The sequence below is a fragment of the Cherax quadricarinatus genome, chromosome 19, assembly GCF_038502225.1.
Source record: "Cherax quadricarinatus isolate ZL_2023a chromosome 19, ASM3850222v1, whole genome shotgun sequence".
In the NCBI taxonomy this organism is placed as follows: Eukaryota; Metazoa; Arthropoda; class Malacostraca; order Decapoda; family Parastacidae; genus Cherax; species Cherax quadricarinatus.
In genome coordinates, this window is record NC_091310.1 from 42,180,110 (window position 1) to 42,198,511 (window position 18,402).

Sequence of the window (18,402 nt, forward strand, 5' to 3'; positions counted from 1 at the left end):
GGTAGGTGTATATATTTTTGTTTTTCAACAAGTCGGCCGTCTCCCACCGAGGCAGGGTGACCCAAAGAAGAAAATCCCCAAAAAGAAAATCTTTCTTTCTTTCAACACACTGGCCGTATCCCACCGAGGCGGGGTGGCCCAAAAGGAAAAACGAAAGTTTCTCCTTTTACATTTAGTAATATATACAGGAGAAGAGGTTACTAGCCCCTTGCTCCCGGCATTTTAGTCGCCTCTTACAACACGCATGGCTTATGGAGGAAGAATTCTGTTCCACTTCCCCATGGAGGTAAGAGAAAATAAACAACAAGAACAAGAACTAGTAAGAAAATATTAGAAAACCCAGAGGGGTGTGTGTATATATATGCTTGTACATGTATGTGTAGTGTGGCCTAAGTGTAAGTAGAAGTAGCAAGACATACCTGAAATCTTGCATGTTTATGAGACAGAAAAATGGACACCAGCAATCCCACCATCAAGTAAAACAATTACAGGCTTCCGTTTTACACTCACTTGGCAGGACGGTAGTACCTCCCTGGGCGGTTGCTGTCTACCAACCTACTACCTATAAAAAAGAAAATACTTTCACCATTATTCAACACTTTCACCTCACTCACACATAATCACTGTTTTTGCAGAGGTGCTCAGAATACAACAGCTTAGAAGCATATATGTATAAAGATAGACAACATATCCCTCCAAACTGCCAATATCCCAAACCTCTCCTTTAAAGTGCAGGCATTATACTTCCCATTTCCAGGACTCAAGTCCGGCTATATAAAAATAAACAGTTTCCATGAATCCCTTCACTAAATATTACCCTGCTCACACTCCAACAACTCGTCAGGTCCCAAATACCATTCATCTCCATTCACTCCTATCTAACACGCTCACGCACGCTTGCTGGAAGTCCAAGCCCCTCGCCCACAAAATCTCCTTTACCCCCTCCCTCCAACCTTTTCGAGGACAACCCGTACCCTGCCTTCCTTCCCCTACAGATTTATAAGCTCTCCATGTCATTCTACTTTAATCCATTCTCTCTAAATGACCAAACCACCTCAACAACCCCTCTTCAGCCCTCTGACTAATACTTTTATTAACTCCACACCTCCTAATTTCCACTCTCCGAATTTTCTGCATAATATTCACACCACACATTGCCCTTAGACAGGACATCTCCACTGCCTCCAACCGCCTCCTCGCTGCTGCATTTACCACCCAAGCTTCACACCCATATAAGAGTGTTGGTACTACTACACTTTCATACATTCCCTTCTTTGCCTCCATAGACAGTTTAGATGTCACTCCAAACGGCCAATGTCCCAAACCCCTCCTTTAACACTTAAATGGTCCAAACGTATATATACGTTTTTTCAACATCTGAAAGTATGTAAAAAAAATGTAGATCTTCTTTTTTGTTTTACATTTGAAAATGTGTAAAAAAACTTTTATCTACTTTTTTTATGTTATATTTGAAAAATTATAAAAAAAAGTAGATCTACTTTTGTAGCACTACGAATTTGAATGTCGATCTGTTTGGACTGTTTAAGGGTTAAAGTGCAGGCATTGTACTTCCCACCTCCAAGACACAAGTCCAGCTAACCAGTTTCCTTGAATCCCTTCGCAAAATATTACCCAGCTCACACTCCAACAGCTCGTCAGGTCCCAAAAACCATTTGTCTCCATTCTCTCCTATCTAACATGTTCCCACATGCCTGCTGCATGTCCAAGTTTATTTATAGTTCCAAAAATAAATGAATAAACGTTTGGGCAAACATGCAATTAATGAAGGCCATAAGGCAAAATGAAATTATCTGATAGTGAAGCCAACAACACTGCAATAAAATAAGCGCCTCACCTTAGCTGTTTTTGCCATGCCCAGTCTGCTACAGAGAGAATGTTGTTGGTTATTAGTATGTTGACAACATCAATATTATGGATGGTGTCCAAGATGAGTGCCTTCAACTTGAGCTCCAGTACTAGACTATCTGCCTTACCCTCTGGGCTTCCATCTGAACTGAGGTCTACACTGGTATATGATTCAAGTTTTGCCTTAAATGAAATAAATTATATTTTATTATTCCTGAATTTTATAGTAAAAACTAATTAAATACAGTAAACCCTCAATATAACAAATTAATAAGGAGGATTGCTCATATGTCTATTAAATCAGAATAATGTTAAAAATAACAAAAAAAAAAAGCACTAAAGTACTATGCTGTATACATAATATAGTAGTGTACAAACAATTTACAGATATACTGTAATAAACATTGACACTAAAGGAGTTAACAATACAATTTAATCAGTGGATTTTGTCCAGAGAAGCTACATATATGTCTGATAATCATAAAACAATGTATGACTATAATTAACACTTGAAAGAAAGATGCAAGTATGGATAAAAATGAAGGTTATTTCACTGAATACTGTACATAAAAATATATATCACCCAGAGGACTAATATACTTATTTAGTTAAACAATCTGAAGATAATCTGTAGGTAACACCCACAAAAGTTCAATGAGCTATAAAACAGTACACCGTTACTATGCTGTACAATTTAACAATATCATTTCATGCCTCCAGTTCTTTCTTAAAGTTGCTAAGACGTCCTTCTTGAATAGATTCTTCACATCGTTCTGTGAAGAGGATGGCATCAGCTAGACACAGTATCTGAAAAAGATCAAGGTGTTATCTTCCACGTAACCTAACGTACAAAGACTGAGTATTAGCATCTGATTATAGTCTCCAGAAACTGAGCAGAACTGAGTGTCAAGACAATTAAAGTATTAAAGAAAGCCTATCATTAGAGGACCTGTCCTAAATGGATTTTGGCAATTTTGGATAAAAAATGATGGCCAGACATACACTATCAACCAAAATGTTACAAAGACTGTAATTCTGCATTCTGTCTGAAGCAATAGTGTCCAGTTGTCTTCTGAAGTATCAGTCCAAGTCTGTTAACACCGATGTTCATCCAGTATGGATCAAAGCGGTTCGTTATTTCCTAAGCCGTAAGCCACTCATGCCAGTTTATTATTTGTTCTCACTCACACAAACATTTGTCATTCAGTCTTGAATTTTCCTTGGATTTAGAGCATTTTGTGTAACTAACATATTAAGTAAAATTCAATTAATAATGGCTTCTAAAGCAAGTCTCAGTTGCACAGTTATGTCCAAGCCCCTCGCACACAAAAACCTCCTTTACACCCTCCCTCTAACTTTTCTCAGGGCAACCCCTACCCTGCCTTCCCTCCACTACAGATTTTATCCATCCAAGTCATCCTATTTTTTCTCTATCCTCTCTAAATGTCCAAACTACCTCAACAACCCCTCCTCAGTCCTCCAATTAATACTTTTAGTAATCCTGTACCTCCTCCTCCTAATCTCCAAGCTATGAAATCTCATGCACATCTAGAAGTCTACCCATCTGCTTTTTATCTACTAATACAGTCCAACAAACAACAGTAGTCTCCCTGTATCTTAGGGAGATACGTTCCAAGACCTACTGCAGATGCCCAAAATCGTGGACAGTAGCAAGCCCCATACAGTGAAACCCCTGGTTTCAGCTGCCCTGAGAATCGACCAATTTGGGTTTTGACTGCTTTTTTCAGCAAAATTTTGTCCCGCATTTTGGCTGCTGCCCTGGGTTTCGGCCAGTGTACCAGACCTGTCCGCCTGCCCGCACTTGTGCAGGCATTGTGAGCCAGTCTAGCACTGTTTATCCTTGAGTGAACATTACCTTGTACACTCATCCTGCCAGCCAGGCAACCATCCAGGCAGCCATCCAGTCAGGCAGCCAGCCAGGCAGCCAGCCAGCCAGGCAGCCAGCCAGCCAGCCATCCAGCCAGTCAGGCAGCCAGCCAGCCATCCAGTCAGCCATCCATCCAGCCAGCCAGCCAGCCAGGCAGGCAGCCAGCCATCCATCCATCCTTAAAGCCAGCCAGCCATCCAGCCAGCCAGCCAGGCAGCTAGCCAGCCAGCCAGCCAGCCAGGCAGCCATCCAGCCATTAATTGTGACTGTGAAATAAGCCACCATGGGCCCTGTGGTAAAGAAAGTGAGGAACACCATAGCAGTGAAGAAGGAGGTAGCAGAAAAATATGAGAGTGGCATTCGTGTGGCGGAGCTTGCCAGGATGTATGGCAAAAACCAATCAGCTATCACTTCTATCCTGCAGAAGAGAAAAGAACTCAAGGAAGCTGATGTTGCAAAAGGTGTTCTTGTGTTATCCAAAAATAGATCACAAACAGTCAAAGAGGTTGAGAAGTTGTTGGTGGTGTGGATCAACAATAAACAGATAGCGGGTGATAGTGTTTCAGAGTTGATTATTTGTGAGAAGGCAAGGCAGTTGCATGCCGATCTTATAAAAAAGATGCCTGGACCAGTGCTGATGTTAGTGAATTTAAGGCCAGGAGAGGTTGGTTTGACAGATTTAAGAAGCGTAGTGGCATACACAGTGTGGTAAGGCATGGTGAGGCAGCAAGTTCAGACAAACGTGCGGCTGAAAACTTTGTGAGTGAATTTAACCCTTTCAGGGTCGACAGGCCCTCTCAGAGACTTGTTCTCAGGGTTGCCCAAATTTCAAAAAAAAAAAAAAAAAAAAAAAAAAAAAAAAAAAAAAAAAAAAAAAAAAAAAAAAAAAAAAAAAAAAAAAAAAAAAAAAAAAAAATCTTATGAAAAGATAGAGAATCTTTTCCGATCATAATGACACCAAAAGTATGAAATTTGATGGAAAGCTTATGGAATTATGCTCTCGCGAATTTAGCGGTCTCGACGATGTTTACGCATCGGCAATTTTGCCCACTTTGAGCCCTATTTTCGGCCAATTCCACTGTACTATTTGACAAAAATCATGAATATTTCGCTAGAACTCCATTTTTCTATCGAATGAGTGCAGAAACCACCCATTTACCAATTTCAACTATCCAATACAGTGGTCAGAATTTAGCAATTTTGCCAATTTCACACAAATTTCAAAAGTTGCCAATTTCCAAATAGGGTCCAGAATAAACAAGAAAGACATTCCTGGCACTAAAATGACATTTCCTCTGTTCATTAGTCACGTCCCAACGCCCCTCTTACATTCTTTTGCTTTCTACTTTGAATTTTTATTCTCACAAAAAATAGAAGATTTACTGTTATGCAGACTACTGCATTAGTGTAGAAATGGTATAAATAATATCAGCGCATTTGTGAAAGAATATTAGACTCACCAGTTGATGTGTATTGGACGCTTGGCATGATTTGTTTACTTTTGAACTTTGGTAAAAATCGAACATTTCTGCTATTTTGAGCTCAATTTCAAGGTACTTTTCATTGTAAAATCAGTCAAAATCATCTCAATTTCTGTAAAATGTCTTCCATTCTATAGAATGAGACCAGGAAAACTAGAATACAACAATAAATACCATACAAAAATACAGTGCAAAGTCGCTGTTTTAATCCAAAAACAAAGTTTTTTTTTTTCTCAAGACGCACTGTGTGCTGCAGGATTTTTTTTATATTGCGCACACTGACCACATAGACCCATTCCTTCATATGTAGGCCTACCAGCTTTCTCTCACTAGATTTGAGGGCACTAGAATTTAGGCATACTAGTACGTCAAAAACCCTGGTGCGTAAGCCGTACTAGTACGGCCGAAACCCTGAAAGGGTTAAGGAGTATGTAGAGACTGAAAAAATTCAAACACCAACAAGTGTTTAATTGTGACAAAACAGGCCTGTTTTGGAAGAAAATGCCAAAGAGGACCTACATTACTCAGGAGGAAAAGGCACTGCCAGGACACAAGCCTATGAAAGACAGGCTAACTCTTGTGGTGTGTGCTAATGCTAGTGGGGATTTTAAAGGGAAGCCTTTACTGGTATATCACTCAGAAAATCCCAGTGTGTTTAAGAAAAACTGTCATGAAGAATAAATTGTGTCTTGTGGAAAGCAAATAATAAGGCATGGGTCACGAGGCAAATTTTCAAAGAGTGGGTCCATGAAGTGTTTGGCCCCAGTGTGAAAAAATACCTCATGGAAAATAATTTGCCACTCAAGTGCCTCCTGGTAATGGACAATGCTCCTGCTCATCCTCCAAACTTGGAAGACCTATTGTCTAGGGACTTCAGTTTTATAACAGTTAAGTTCTTGCCTCCTAACACCATTCCTCTCATCCAGCCCATGGACCAGCAAATCATTTCTAACTTCAAAAAACTCTACACCAAAGCAGTGTTTGAAAGGAGCTTTGAAGTGACCTCAGACACTCAGTTGACCCTAAGAGAGTTCTGGAGGAAGCACCTCAGTATCCTCCACTGCATAAGCCTTATAGGTAAGACTTGGGAAGGAGTGACTTCCCGGACTTTGAACTCTGCTTGGAGACAACTGTGGCCACAGTGTGTCGTCCAGAGGGATTTTGAAGGGTTTGAGGCTGACCCTGACTCCTGCCAACTCTCTGCCAGTTGTGCAAGGTATTGTGGCACTGGGCAAGTCCACGGGGTTGGAGGTGAGTGGCGAGGATGTGGAAGAGTTGGTGGAGGACCACTGATGAACTGCAAGAGCTTCAACTGGAACAGCACCAGACCACAGCTGAGGAACCTGCTTCAGAGGAGGAGGAAGAGGGAGTGAAGGAGGTGCCTTCTTCAGTGATTAAGGACATGTGTGCAAAGTGGAATGAGTTGCAAACTTTTGTTGAAAAGTATCACACTGACCAAGCTGAAACAAGCCATATCTGCAACATGTTCAGTGACAAAACCTTGTCCCACTTCAGGGAAATCTTAAAGACGCCAGAAACAGAGCACTCTTGACAGTTATTTTGTGCGACAGGGGTCCAGTGACTCTCAAGCTGGTCCTAGTGGCATTAAAAGACAAAGAAGGGAAGTGACCCCAGATAAGGACTTGTTACCTAAAGTTTTTATGGAAGGGGAATCCCCTTCCAAACAATAAGTCCTCCCTTTCTCCTCCTCCCTATCTTCCAGATGCCAGCAAGTCTCTTCAATAAAGGTAAGTAAATGTTATTTTAAATGTTTATTTAAATTTTAATTTATCTATTGTATAATATATATGTATTTATCCATGTGTGTATGTAAAACTATTGTTATTCTTTAAAAAATTTATTTTTTTGTGAATATTTTTGTGGGTCTGGAATGGATTAATTGTATAAACGTACATTATTTCTTATGGGATATACTGTTTCACCTTTTGGTCGTTTCGAGTTAAGGATTAGCCCCTAGAATGGATTACGGCCGAAACTCAAGGTTCCACTGTGCACGTAGGTTTTCGTTTATATATATAAATATATATATATATGCCATGCGCTGGCATGGCAAGACGTGTGGCGGGCTAGCTGCGGGATTTTCAATTATAACTCCGGATCAACGAGGCTGACCAGGTTAAGACTCAACAGGACTTATTGTGAATATTCTGGGAAGATTCCAGTGAAGCGCGAAGACATTTCAGTGCACCATTTCAAGGTAAATTGTGGAAGTGTTGTGCAGTTTGTAAATGTTGGTGAGGGGTGGTAGTGAGGAAGACGGCCAGTGGAGGGGTGGGGGAGTACAAACAAGGCCTACACTGTGTATGAGTACCGGCCAAGATTATCGTACATATAAACCTCGAAAAGCTCTTATAAAAACATGTATATCCAGCACCATGCACCATGCTTCCAGTTAATTTGGAAATGATTGTGTCGATGCATGGACTATTTAGAGGCATATGTTATGGAAAAACAATGTGAAATTAATGTTAACGAGGGAGTGACCAGTCAGTGCATCCACCCCCACGTCACGGGGGTGGGTGGAAGAGGGCGGGATGTGTAACTTGATGTGTAACTAGATGGTGAGTGAACACATTGGTTCAGCAGTGCCCATACCCACATTGTTTATAGTGTACATGGGAAACAAATAAAGTTATTGTGTATTGTAAGACAGTGTGAACAATATATAGTGCGCAAGTCCATGTGTATTGTACTTCCCGGGATAACCCCACTCAACAACCTGCGCCTCCCCCACCTAATTCCCAGGGGAAATTTTCCCCTTCCCCTCCCTGCCCCTCAAACTCCACCAGGCCACCACGGTCAAGTTCACTACCTTCCACGCACCATACCCACCCAGCATGTCATATTCCACTCCTATTGTCTAGTCTAGCAGATGGATGCCAACCAGGAGGAAGCAAGCAGCCAGGGAAATGGCACGGCTGGCAATACTAGGAGAGGCAAGTGTCGGTCATGCTTACAGCTTCGTTGTCTCAACTCGAATGGTTTCCTCCGCAAGCACGGTAGTTGCCCTGGTTCAGGATGTCCTCCTGTGGAAAGTGATGATCCAGAGCCACCTCAGGCACCTGAACCCTCACCAACAGATTTCATCTCATCAGACAATCTCTTGGAAGCAATCAAAGCAACAGGTACGAGGACACTCACACATATTCCCAAAGCAGCCCGTCCACACGCAGCTGGGAAACTTACAGACCTCCTGAAAAAAGTAAACGATGGTTCCACTATCTTAAATGCTCCACCAACCATCAAGGCATGGCACAACTTGCTACTTTTTGGCAATGTCTGCTTAGCTGTGCCGGAAAGAAGGGGAAAGAGGCTAGCCTCAATGATAATTAAATCCTTAAGAGATTTTCCTAGAGTTGATAACCTCATTCGCCTTCCCCGTCAACACAAAAAAGGGAGAGGCAGAACCCCCACTCACTCTACTGACAGTGAAAAAGTCAGAGTCCAGGTGAGCAAGAAAATTGAAGAGGGCAACACAGTGGGGGCAATAAGAATTATTACCAGTGAAGATACAGTTGCTCCCAGGGATGCTGACACGGCTGAAGCACTTAGAGGAAAGCACCCTGCCAGGGAAACCAGTGGCACCAACAGTTCCAACACCTCTGTCCCCACTATGGAACCATTGATAGTGGAAGACTCAGACATTTACAAAGCAATAATGTCATTCCCATCTGGCTCTGCTGGGGGTTACACTGGAATAAGGCCACAGCATTTAAAGGAAATGGTTAATCCAGTTATTGGGGAAATTGCAGAGACACTGCTTTCAGAGATCACAAGGTTCGTCAACAATTCCTTGGCTGGTCTGATCCCTGATGAAATTAGACCTTTCTTTTTTGGTGCAACACTTTGTGCACTTAAAAAGAAGGATGGAGGAATTCGGCCAATTGCAGTAGGCAACACCTTACGCCGCCTCGTATCCAAAGCTGCTGTCCGAAGTATTCGTGCACAGGCAGCCATGATGCTTCAACCAAACCAGCTTGGCTTTGGGGTCTCTCAAGGAAGTGAAGCAGCGGTTCATGCAACAAGGGCGTATATCAACAACCTGCCTGAGGACAATGCAGTGGTAAAATTAGATTTCAAGAATGCGTTCAATCTCCTGAAAAGAGACGTGGTATTAGCAGCAGTACAAGAACATTTCCCTGGTCTCTTCCCTTTTGTTTCAGCCAGGTATAGCAAGGAATCAATGCTTCTCTTTGGAGAGCATGAAATTACATCATCGGAGGGTGTCCAACAAGGAGATCCTCTTGCACCATTTCTCTTCTGTATAGCAGTTAGGGAAATCACAGTCAGACTGACCAGCGAGCTAAACATCTGGTTCCTAGATGATGGCACACTAGCAGGTACAAAAGAGTCCCTCCTACATGACCTTACACAGGTAATGACACGGGGACAGGAAATGGGTCTCATCCTGAATCCATCCAAATGTGAAATCATCTCAGTCAGTCAACAAGTGATAAATGCAGTGAGATCAAAACTACCAGGAGCAGCAGTCATTGCCCCCACAAATAGTGTCTTGCTAGGAGCACCTCTGGGAAGCAATGCCATTGACACAATTCTCAGGAAGAAATTGGAAGAGTTAAGGAGAATGGAACAACGAATAGGCAATCTGGACACCCACGATGCCTTGTACCTTCTCACAAAGTGCTTGAGTCTGCCCAGGTTGACATATTTCCTAAGATGTGCACCTTCATATGATAACCCTATACTGCACAAATATGACAGTATTCTGAGGCAGATTTTTATGAAAGTACTTAACCTTACTCTAGAAGACGGGCAGTGGAACCAAGCTACACTTCCAGTCAGACTAGGAGGCATTGGTGTCCGCAAGTCATCACAGATTGCGTTACCTGCTTTTCTGTCCTCGTGTATTGCATCCAGAGAGCTTGTAGCAGCGATTCTCCCTGAACATCTTAGGGACAAGGTAGGAGTCCAGGACCAAAAATTCATTGACGGAGCAATGATCTGGGATAATCTAACGGGCTCTGGAGCCAGACCTGCTCCCCCCAACAACTACAAACAATCGCACTGGGATGGTCCAATAGTGGAAAATATTGCCTCAACAATGCTTCAGAGTGTGTCAGGGAAGGATAGAGCCCGCCTCCTGGCAGTGAGAGCCCCTCATGCTGGGGACTTTCTGTTGGCTGTTCTCAACTCCAGCCTTGGCACACGTCTCGACCCACAGACCATCCGCATCGGTGTTGCCCTTCGACTTGCCGCCCCTATTCTCGCCGAACACAGGTGTATTTGTGGCAGTGAAGCAGCAGACCGATTCGGGTACCATGGTCTTGTGTGCCGTAAATCCGAGGGAAAGATTGCAAGACATGAGGAGGTTAATAACATTATCAAGAGGAGCCTCACAACAGCTGGATGCCCAGCAGTAAGGGAGCCACCCCAACTATGCAGATCTGATGGCAGCCAGAAGCGTCCAGATGGTATCACCCTTCAAGCCTGGACAGATGGGAAGCAGGTGGTGTGGGACTATACATGTGCATCTACCTTGGCTGATACCTATCTCCAATACACCAGGCAGGAAGGAGGGGCAGCTGCCAGCTTCAGGGAGTCCCAAAAGTCTAGAAAATATGGAGAACTTGCCCATCATTATATGTTTGTTCCCATAGGCTCAGAGACCCTTGGCTCATGGGGAAAGAGTGCATCTAAATTCCTTAAGGAGCTGGGAAAAAGACTCATCAGGGTAACTAGGGATCCCAGGGCAGCTAGTTTTCTGTTCCAGCGGCTCAGTGCGGCTGTTCAAAGGGGTAATGCCTGCTGTATTTTGGGCACACGCCCCAGCTCTGAGGAGCTGGATGAGATTTTCGCCTTATAATCGGTGATACGCACGTAACAACATGTACCGTATATGCCACCTTTATATCAACAATGTATCTCTTAAATCTTCTGTACCATATTATGTAATAAAATATTCCTATTGGTAAAAAAAAATATGCTAAAAGATGGGGTGGTAGGGGAAGTGGAATATTCAAACGGCTTCAGGAAGAAATCCAAATATTCTTCCTTGAAGTCTTTTTATGCACTTCTCCGAGGCAATGGGTCCCACAATTTACACCAGAGGTGGACCCCATCCTATAAAAAAAAAAAATATATAAATATATATTTTTTTTTTTTTCAACAAGTCGGCCGTCTCCCACCGAGGCAGGGTGACCCAAAAAAAGAAAGAAAATCCCCAAAAAGAAAATACTTTCATCATCATTCAACACTTTCACCACACTCACACATTATCACTGCCTTTGCAGAGGTGCTCAGAATACAACAGTTTAGAAGCATATACGTATAAAGATACACAACATATCCCTCCAAACTGCCAATATCCCAAACCCCTCCTTTAAAGTGCAGGCATTGTACTTCCCATTTCCAGGACTCAAGTCCGACTATATGAAAATAACCGGTTTCCCTGAATCCCTTCACTAAATATTACCCTGCTCACACTCCAACAGATCGTCAGGTCCCAAGTATCATTCGTCTCCATTCATTCCTATCTAACACGCTCATGCACGCTTGCTGGAAGTCCAAGCCCCTTGCCCACAAAACCTCCTTTACCCCCTCTTTCAACCCTTTTGAGGACGACCCCTACCCCTCCTTCCTTCCCCTATAGATTTATATGCTTTCCAAGTCATTCTACTTTGATCCATTCTCTCTAAATGACCAAACCACCTCAACAACCCCTCTTCTGCCCTCTGACTAATGCTTTTATTAACTCCACACCTTCTCCTAATTTCCACACTCCGAATTTTCTGCATAATATTTACACCACACATTGCCCTTAGACAGGACATCTCCACTGCCTCCAACCGTCTCCTCGCTGCTGCATTTACCACCCAAGTTTCACATCCATATAAGAGTGTTGGTACTACTATATTTTCATACATTCCCTTCTTTGCCTCCATAGATAACGTTTTTTGACTCCACATATACCTCAACGCACCACTCACCTTTTTTCCCTCATCAATTCTATGATTAACCTCATCCTCCATAAACCCATCCAAAATAATAAAATAATAAAATTCAACTGATAAATTATGCATACTAAGACATTACGATGTTGATGGCTGGGGACTGTCAATAGTTGGCATAGTTTGTTTTTCAACCTTTTGGAAAAATATCATGATAAGTTGTTGTTTCTTTCTTTTCAGCTCATCAAACATCAAAGCATCTAATACTTCAATGATTATACCTGGAGTTTACCTGGAGAGGGTTTTAGGGGCCAATGCCTCTCCAGCTCAGTCTGAGATCAGGCCTCATGATGGATCAGTGTCTGATCAACCAGGCTGTTACTGCTGGCCACACGCAAACTGACGTATGAACCACAGCCCAGTTGGTCAGGGGTCATGGGTGACTTTAATGCTGCTCCCATCATAGGATCACAATTTGAAACTTATGAATCAAATATTTCTGGAATTTTCCTTTTAATATTTTGGGGCAGGTGTAAACCCGGTGGGGGTTCTACTGTATTGTCATTATGCCCTATATCATATCTCATATATTTATTTATCCTCTTTTCTTAAAATATGTATTACCTATTACCAAACTGCTTTCTATGTAAAGTTCAATTAAAAGCATCCCCTGGTCATTTACCTCTGGTACCACACTTACCTACTATGCCCTCTACAACAGTTGCTCCCACTTCAGCATTTAAGTCTCCCACCACAATTACTTTCTCAGTTCAAAACTACCTAAACATTTATTTAACATCTCAAAAAATCTCTCTCTCCTCTCCAATCCTCTCTACTCCAGGTGCATAAACCCTTAGTATAATCCACTTTTTGCATCTGACCCTTATTATAATTCACATAATCTCTGAATTTATACATTTATGTTCCCTCTCTTCCTGGTATAACTGATCCTTCAACATTATTGCTACTCCTTCCTTAACTCTAACACTCTCAGATCTCCTTGATCTAATCTCATTTATTTCTTCCCAGTGACTCTCACCTACCCCCCTTCAGCTTTGTTTTGCTTAGAGCCAGACATCCAGCTTCTTTTCATTCATAACACTGACAATCATCTCTTTCTTATTATCTGTATTGCATCCACACACACATTCAAACAACCCAACTTTAAAAAGTTTTTCTTCTTATACTTAGTAATTTACACAGGAGAAGGGGTTACTAGGCCCTTGCTCCTGGAATTTTAATTGCCTTTTACGATACACATAACTTACAGAGGAAGGATTCATTTCTACTTCCCTATGGAGATGAAAGGAAAATAAGAAAAAGAACTATTAAGAAAATATAAAAAACTCAGACAGGTGTATATACAGATATATGTACTGCTTGTGTAGTGTAACTAAGTGTTCATGAGACAGAAAGAAATCCTACCATTGTGTAAAAGAATTACAGGTTTCCATTTCACATTCATTTGGCAGGAAAGTAGTAACTCCCACAAATTAAAATTAAAATATTTTATTTTCAAACTATTATACCATACTTAAATAGAGTGTATGCAGAAATCAAAGCTTTCACAGAACAGTTTAAAAAATCCTAAAACTTCCTGTGCAGTATACAGCCAAAAGAACACAAAGATATTTCTCAAGTGACAACGATTTGCTTCATCAAATGCTAACCCTCACACCTTTCTGCTAATGTTATTTCCTCGACACTTTCATCTCAACCACTTTATCAACTCTTTCCTCTTTGCTGTATAGCATTAGATAACCCTTATGGGTTTTCCTCTTTCCTCTCTTGTGTAAAAAGTATTGACTTACCTGAGAAGGAGACTTAAGAGGATCCATTCCTGCATCAGTATGGCCTTCTTTTAAACATTCTCTCAACAGCTCTTTCAGTGTCCTCTTCATCTCCTCACTTAGCTCACTTAACCAATCCTAATAAGTGAGGAAGACAAATACTGAAATACTAAGAGGACATATGGCATCTAGTACATGACAGTTATAGTAAACCATCTTTTAACACGATAGTTACGTTCCTGAAAATGGCGTGTTAGATAAAAACCATGATAGATGAACTCAAGAACTTATGGGAAAAATAGGGTTACGTTCCTGAGAGCCCTAAAAAAAGCCAAACAACTTTTTTTTAGGCCTCCACATCTTACAAAAATAAAAGTGAATATGGAATTGTAGTTCACTGTTGTGATGTATTATATTGTTTTTACTGGTTAAGACTACAATTGTAATGGAAATAATAGTATTTCTTACCTTAAATTGTGGGCGTTGGTGTTTGTGGATGATTGTGAAGAGAGTGGAGAGTTATGCTGTGGCCCTACTGGGCTGAGGTGGATGGTAGAGGTTCTGGTACTGGAGTGTCTAACTTTAAGTCATTCAGTCAGTCAGTCATGCTAGTAAGTCATTCAGTCAGTCAGCCAGTCAGTCAAGTCATTCAGTCAGAGAATTCATTCAGTCAGTCAAGTCATTCAGTTGTCTGTAAGTCATTCAGTCAGTCAAGTCAGTAAGTCATTCAGTCAAGTCAGTAAGTCATTCAGTCAAGTCAGCAAGTTATTTAGACAAGTCAGTAAGTCATTCTGTCAGTCACACAAACTCATGTTTACCTCTTTTTTATGTGTACAAAGTAACACTTCATTAACCTTATCTCTTGTCTAATATCTTTGTTTCCTTCATTAATTCTAAGATTTAAATCCTTATACCTTTTCTTGCCACTTTCAGTAACACTGGTATGCCTACTGGGTGTCATGACTGCTTGGCAGATACAAAATATAGTAATCAAAAGATCAAAACACAATTCACAAACACAGTTAGCTTGTAGCAGAGAAAGATTGGACTGGACATGTATGAAATACGAATGCTGGGATGGTGGGGTGGTGTCGGGGGGTGGCAGGGGATGGCGGGAGGTCTTCCCCACTGATCCACAACAAGGCGGCTGCTTGAGGAAAAGGGAATTTTTTTTCCTTCATGCAAGCTGAACTGTTAAATTAATTTTACGACATCTTACATAAAATTGTGCCGCAATTCTTCAATCGTGCTATACCAGAATCATGCCAAATAAACTCATGCTAAATGATGGTCTACTGTATATCATTCCTCAGATAAGAAAAATTATTAGTTGTAAAGCTAGAGAAAAAAATATGGGGTATGCAATAGCACTAGATGTTACCCGTGGCAACATCTAGTGGTGTTGCATATACCAAGTATATTATGTATTTATTAAGTGCACACAAAATCTTAAGTAATGTGCAGTATAAGAAATATAATAAAGAATATAAAAGTCAAAATACCATATCAAAACTTCTTGACAATTCTGCAATATAATGCATATTACTGCAAACTCTGAGAGGTAATAAAAAATCAGACTTCACTGAACAATAAGCAAGTAGTACTTGCCTCAACTTTTGTAGTTATTTCAACAGGTCTTCTAAGAGGAACATCTTCACCTTCAAGACTCTTCATTGCCACAATGTGTGAATTGTTCTCATCAAATCTCACAAAATGGATACCAGCAAAAAGTTTCTTGAGATGACTCTGAAAAAGATGATAATTTTTAACACACAAAATTATGAAAAAGGTGAGTGGTTCACTGAGGAGTCTGTGGAGACAAAGAACATTATCCATGAAAGCAAAGAGGAGAAAGTATAGTTATACCAACACTCTTATATGGGTGTGAAGCATGGGTGGTAAATGTTGAAACAAGGAGAAGGCTGGAGGCAGTGGAAATGTCATGTCTGAGGGCAACGTGTGGTGTGAGTATAATGTAGAGAATCTGTAGTTTGGAGATGAGGAGGAGAGGTGCAGGATTACCAAAACTATTATCCAGAGAGCTGAGGAGGGGTTACTGAGATGGTTTGGACACGTTGAGAGGATGGAACAAAATGGAATGACTTCGAGAGTATAAATCTGTAGTGGAGGGAAGGTGGGGTAGGCGTCGGCCTAGGATAGGTTGGAGGGAGGGGGTAAAAGAGGTTTTGTGTGCGAGGGGCTTGGACTTCTAGCAAGCATACGTGAGCGTGTAAGACAGGAGCGAATGGAGGCGAATGGTTTTAAGGACTTGACGTGCTGTTGGAGTGTTAGCAAGGTAACATTTATGAAGGGATTCAGTGAAACCGGCAGGTTGGACTTGAGTCCTGGAGATGGGAAGTACAATGCCTGTACTCTGAAGGAGGGGTAATAATGTTGCAGTTTTATAACTGTAGTGTAAGCACGCCTCTGGCAAGACAGCGATGGAGTGAATGATGATGAAAGTTTTTCTTTTTCGGGCCACCCTGCCTTGGTGGGAAATGGCCAATGTGTTAGTAAAAAAAATAAAATTGTGAAATTAGGAAATAAACATTAGCTAATACAAATATTTATATGACTGCAGTATAAATTTTATTCTTCTTTCAACAAACAGGCCATATCCCACCGAGGCAGGGTGGCCAAAAAGCAAAATGAAATTTTCTCTATTTAAATTTAGTAATATATAGTCTTGTAGGTAGTAGGTTGGTAGACAGCAATCCCCCAGGGAGGTACTACCGTCCTGCCAAATGAGTGTACAACGGAAACCTGTAATTGTTTTACAAGACGGTAGGATTGATGGTGTCTTTTTTCTGTCTCATAAACATGCAAGATTTCAGGTACGTCTTGCTACTTCTTCTTACACTTATGTCACACTACACATACATGCATACAAGCATATATATACACACCCCTCTGGGTTTTCTTCTATTTTCTTTCTAGTGCTTTTTTTTTTTTTTTTTTTTATTAAACAAGTCGGTCGTCTCCCACCGAGGCAGGGTGACCCAAAAAAAAGAAAGAAAATCCCCAAAAAGAAAATACTTTCATCATCATTCAACACTTTCACCACACTCACACATTATCACTGCTTTTGCAGAGGTGCTCAGAATATAACAGTTTAGAAGCATATACGTATAGAGATACACAACATATCCCTCCAAACTGCCAATATCCCAAACCCCTCCTTTAAAGTGCAGGCATTGTACTTCCCATTTCCAGGACTCAAATCCGACTATATGAAAATAACCGGTTTCCCTGAATCCCTTCACTAAATATTACCCTGCTCACACTCCAACAGATCGTCAGGTCCCAAGTATCATTCGTCTCCATTCACTCCTATCTAACACGCTCATGCACGCTTGCTGGAAGTCCAAGCCCCTCACCCACAAAACCTCCTTTACCCCCTCCCTCCAACCCTTTCGAGGACGACCCCTACCCCTCTTTCCTTCCCCTATAGATTTATATGCTTTCCATGTCATTCTACTTTGATCCATTCTCTCTAAATGACCAAACCACCTCAACAACCCCTCTTCTGCCCTCTGACTAATGCTTTTATTAACTCCACACCTTCTCCTAATTTCCACACTCCGAATTTTCTGCATAATATTTACACCACACATTGCCCTTAGACAGGACATCTCCACTGCCTCCAACCGTCTCCTCGCTGCTGCATTTACCACCCAAGCTTCACATCCATATAAGAGTGTTGGTACTACTATACTTTCATACATTCCCTTCTTTGCCTCCATAGATAACGTTTTTTGACTCCACATATACCTCAACGCACCACTCACCTTTTTTCCCTCATCAATTCTATGATTAACCTCATCCTTCATAAATCCATCCGCCGACACGTCAACTCCCAAGTATCTGAAAACATTCACTTCTTCCATACTCCTCCTCCCCAATTTGATATCCAATTTTTCTTTATCTAAATCATTTGATACCCTCATCACCTTACTCTTTTCTATGTTCACTTTCAACTTTCTACCTTTACACACATTCTCAAACTCATCCACTAACCTTTGCAATTTTTCTTTAGAATCTCCCATAAGCACAGTATCATCAGCAAAAAGTAACTGTGTCAATTCCCATTTTGAATTTGATTCCCCATAATTTAATCCCACCCCTCTCCCGAACACCCTAGCATTTACTTCTTTTACAACCCCATCTATAAATATATTAAACAACCATGGTGACATTACACATCCCTGTCTAAGACCTACTTTTACCGGGAAGTATTCTCCCTCTCTTCTATTTCCTCTTATCTCCATGGGAAAGTAGAACAGAATTCTTCCTCCGTAAGCCATGTGTGTTGTAAGAGGCGACTAAAATGCCGGGGGCAAGGGGCTAGTAACCCCTTCTCCTGTACAAATTACTAAATTTAAAAAGAAAAACTTTTGTTTTTCTTTTTGGGCCACCCTGCCTTGGTGGGATATGGCTGGTTTGTTAAA

The 18,402-nt window shown here is 41.3% G+C and overlaps 1 protein-coding gene across 3 annotated transcripts in view; it reads right to left on the reverse strand.

Annotated features, from left to right (window-relative positions):
• Positions 1-18,402, reverse strand: part of btv (dynein cytoplasmic heavy chain beethoven) — a 289,769-nt gene that overhangs the window by 192,591 nt on the left and 78,776 nt on the right. For all 3 annotated transcript variants that reach the window (XM_070086734.1, XM_070086733.1, XM_070086735.1), the window contains 4 exons: positions 15,563-15,700; positions 13,976-14,092; positions 2,581-2,673; positions 1,856-2,049 (listed from right to left, as the gene is read on the reverse strand). In XM_070086734.1, the coding sequence (XP_069942835.1) occupies positions 1,856-2,049; positions 2,581-2,673; positions 13,976-14,092; positions 15,563-15,700 (542 nt within the window). The remainder of the gene's footprint in view (positions 1-1,855; positions 2,050-2,580; positions 2,674-13,975; positions 14,093-15,562; positions 15,701-18,402) is intronic.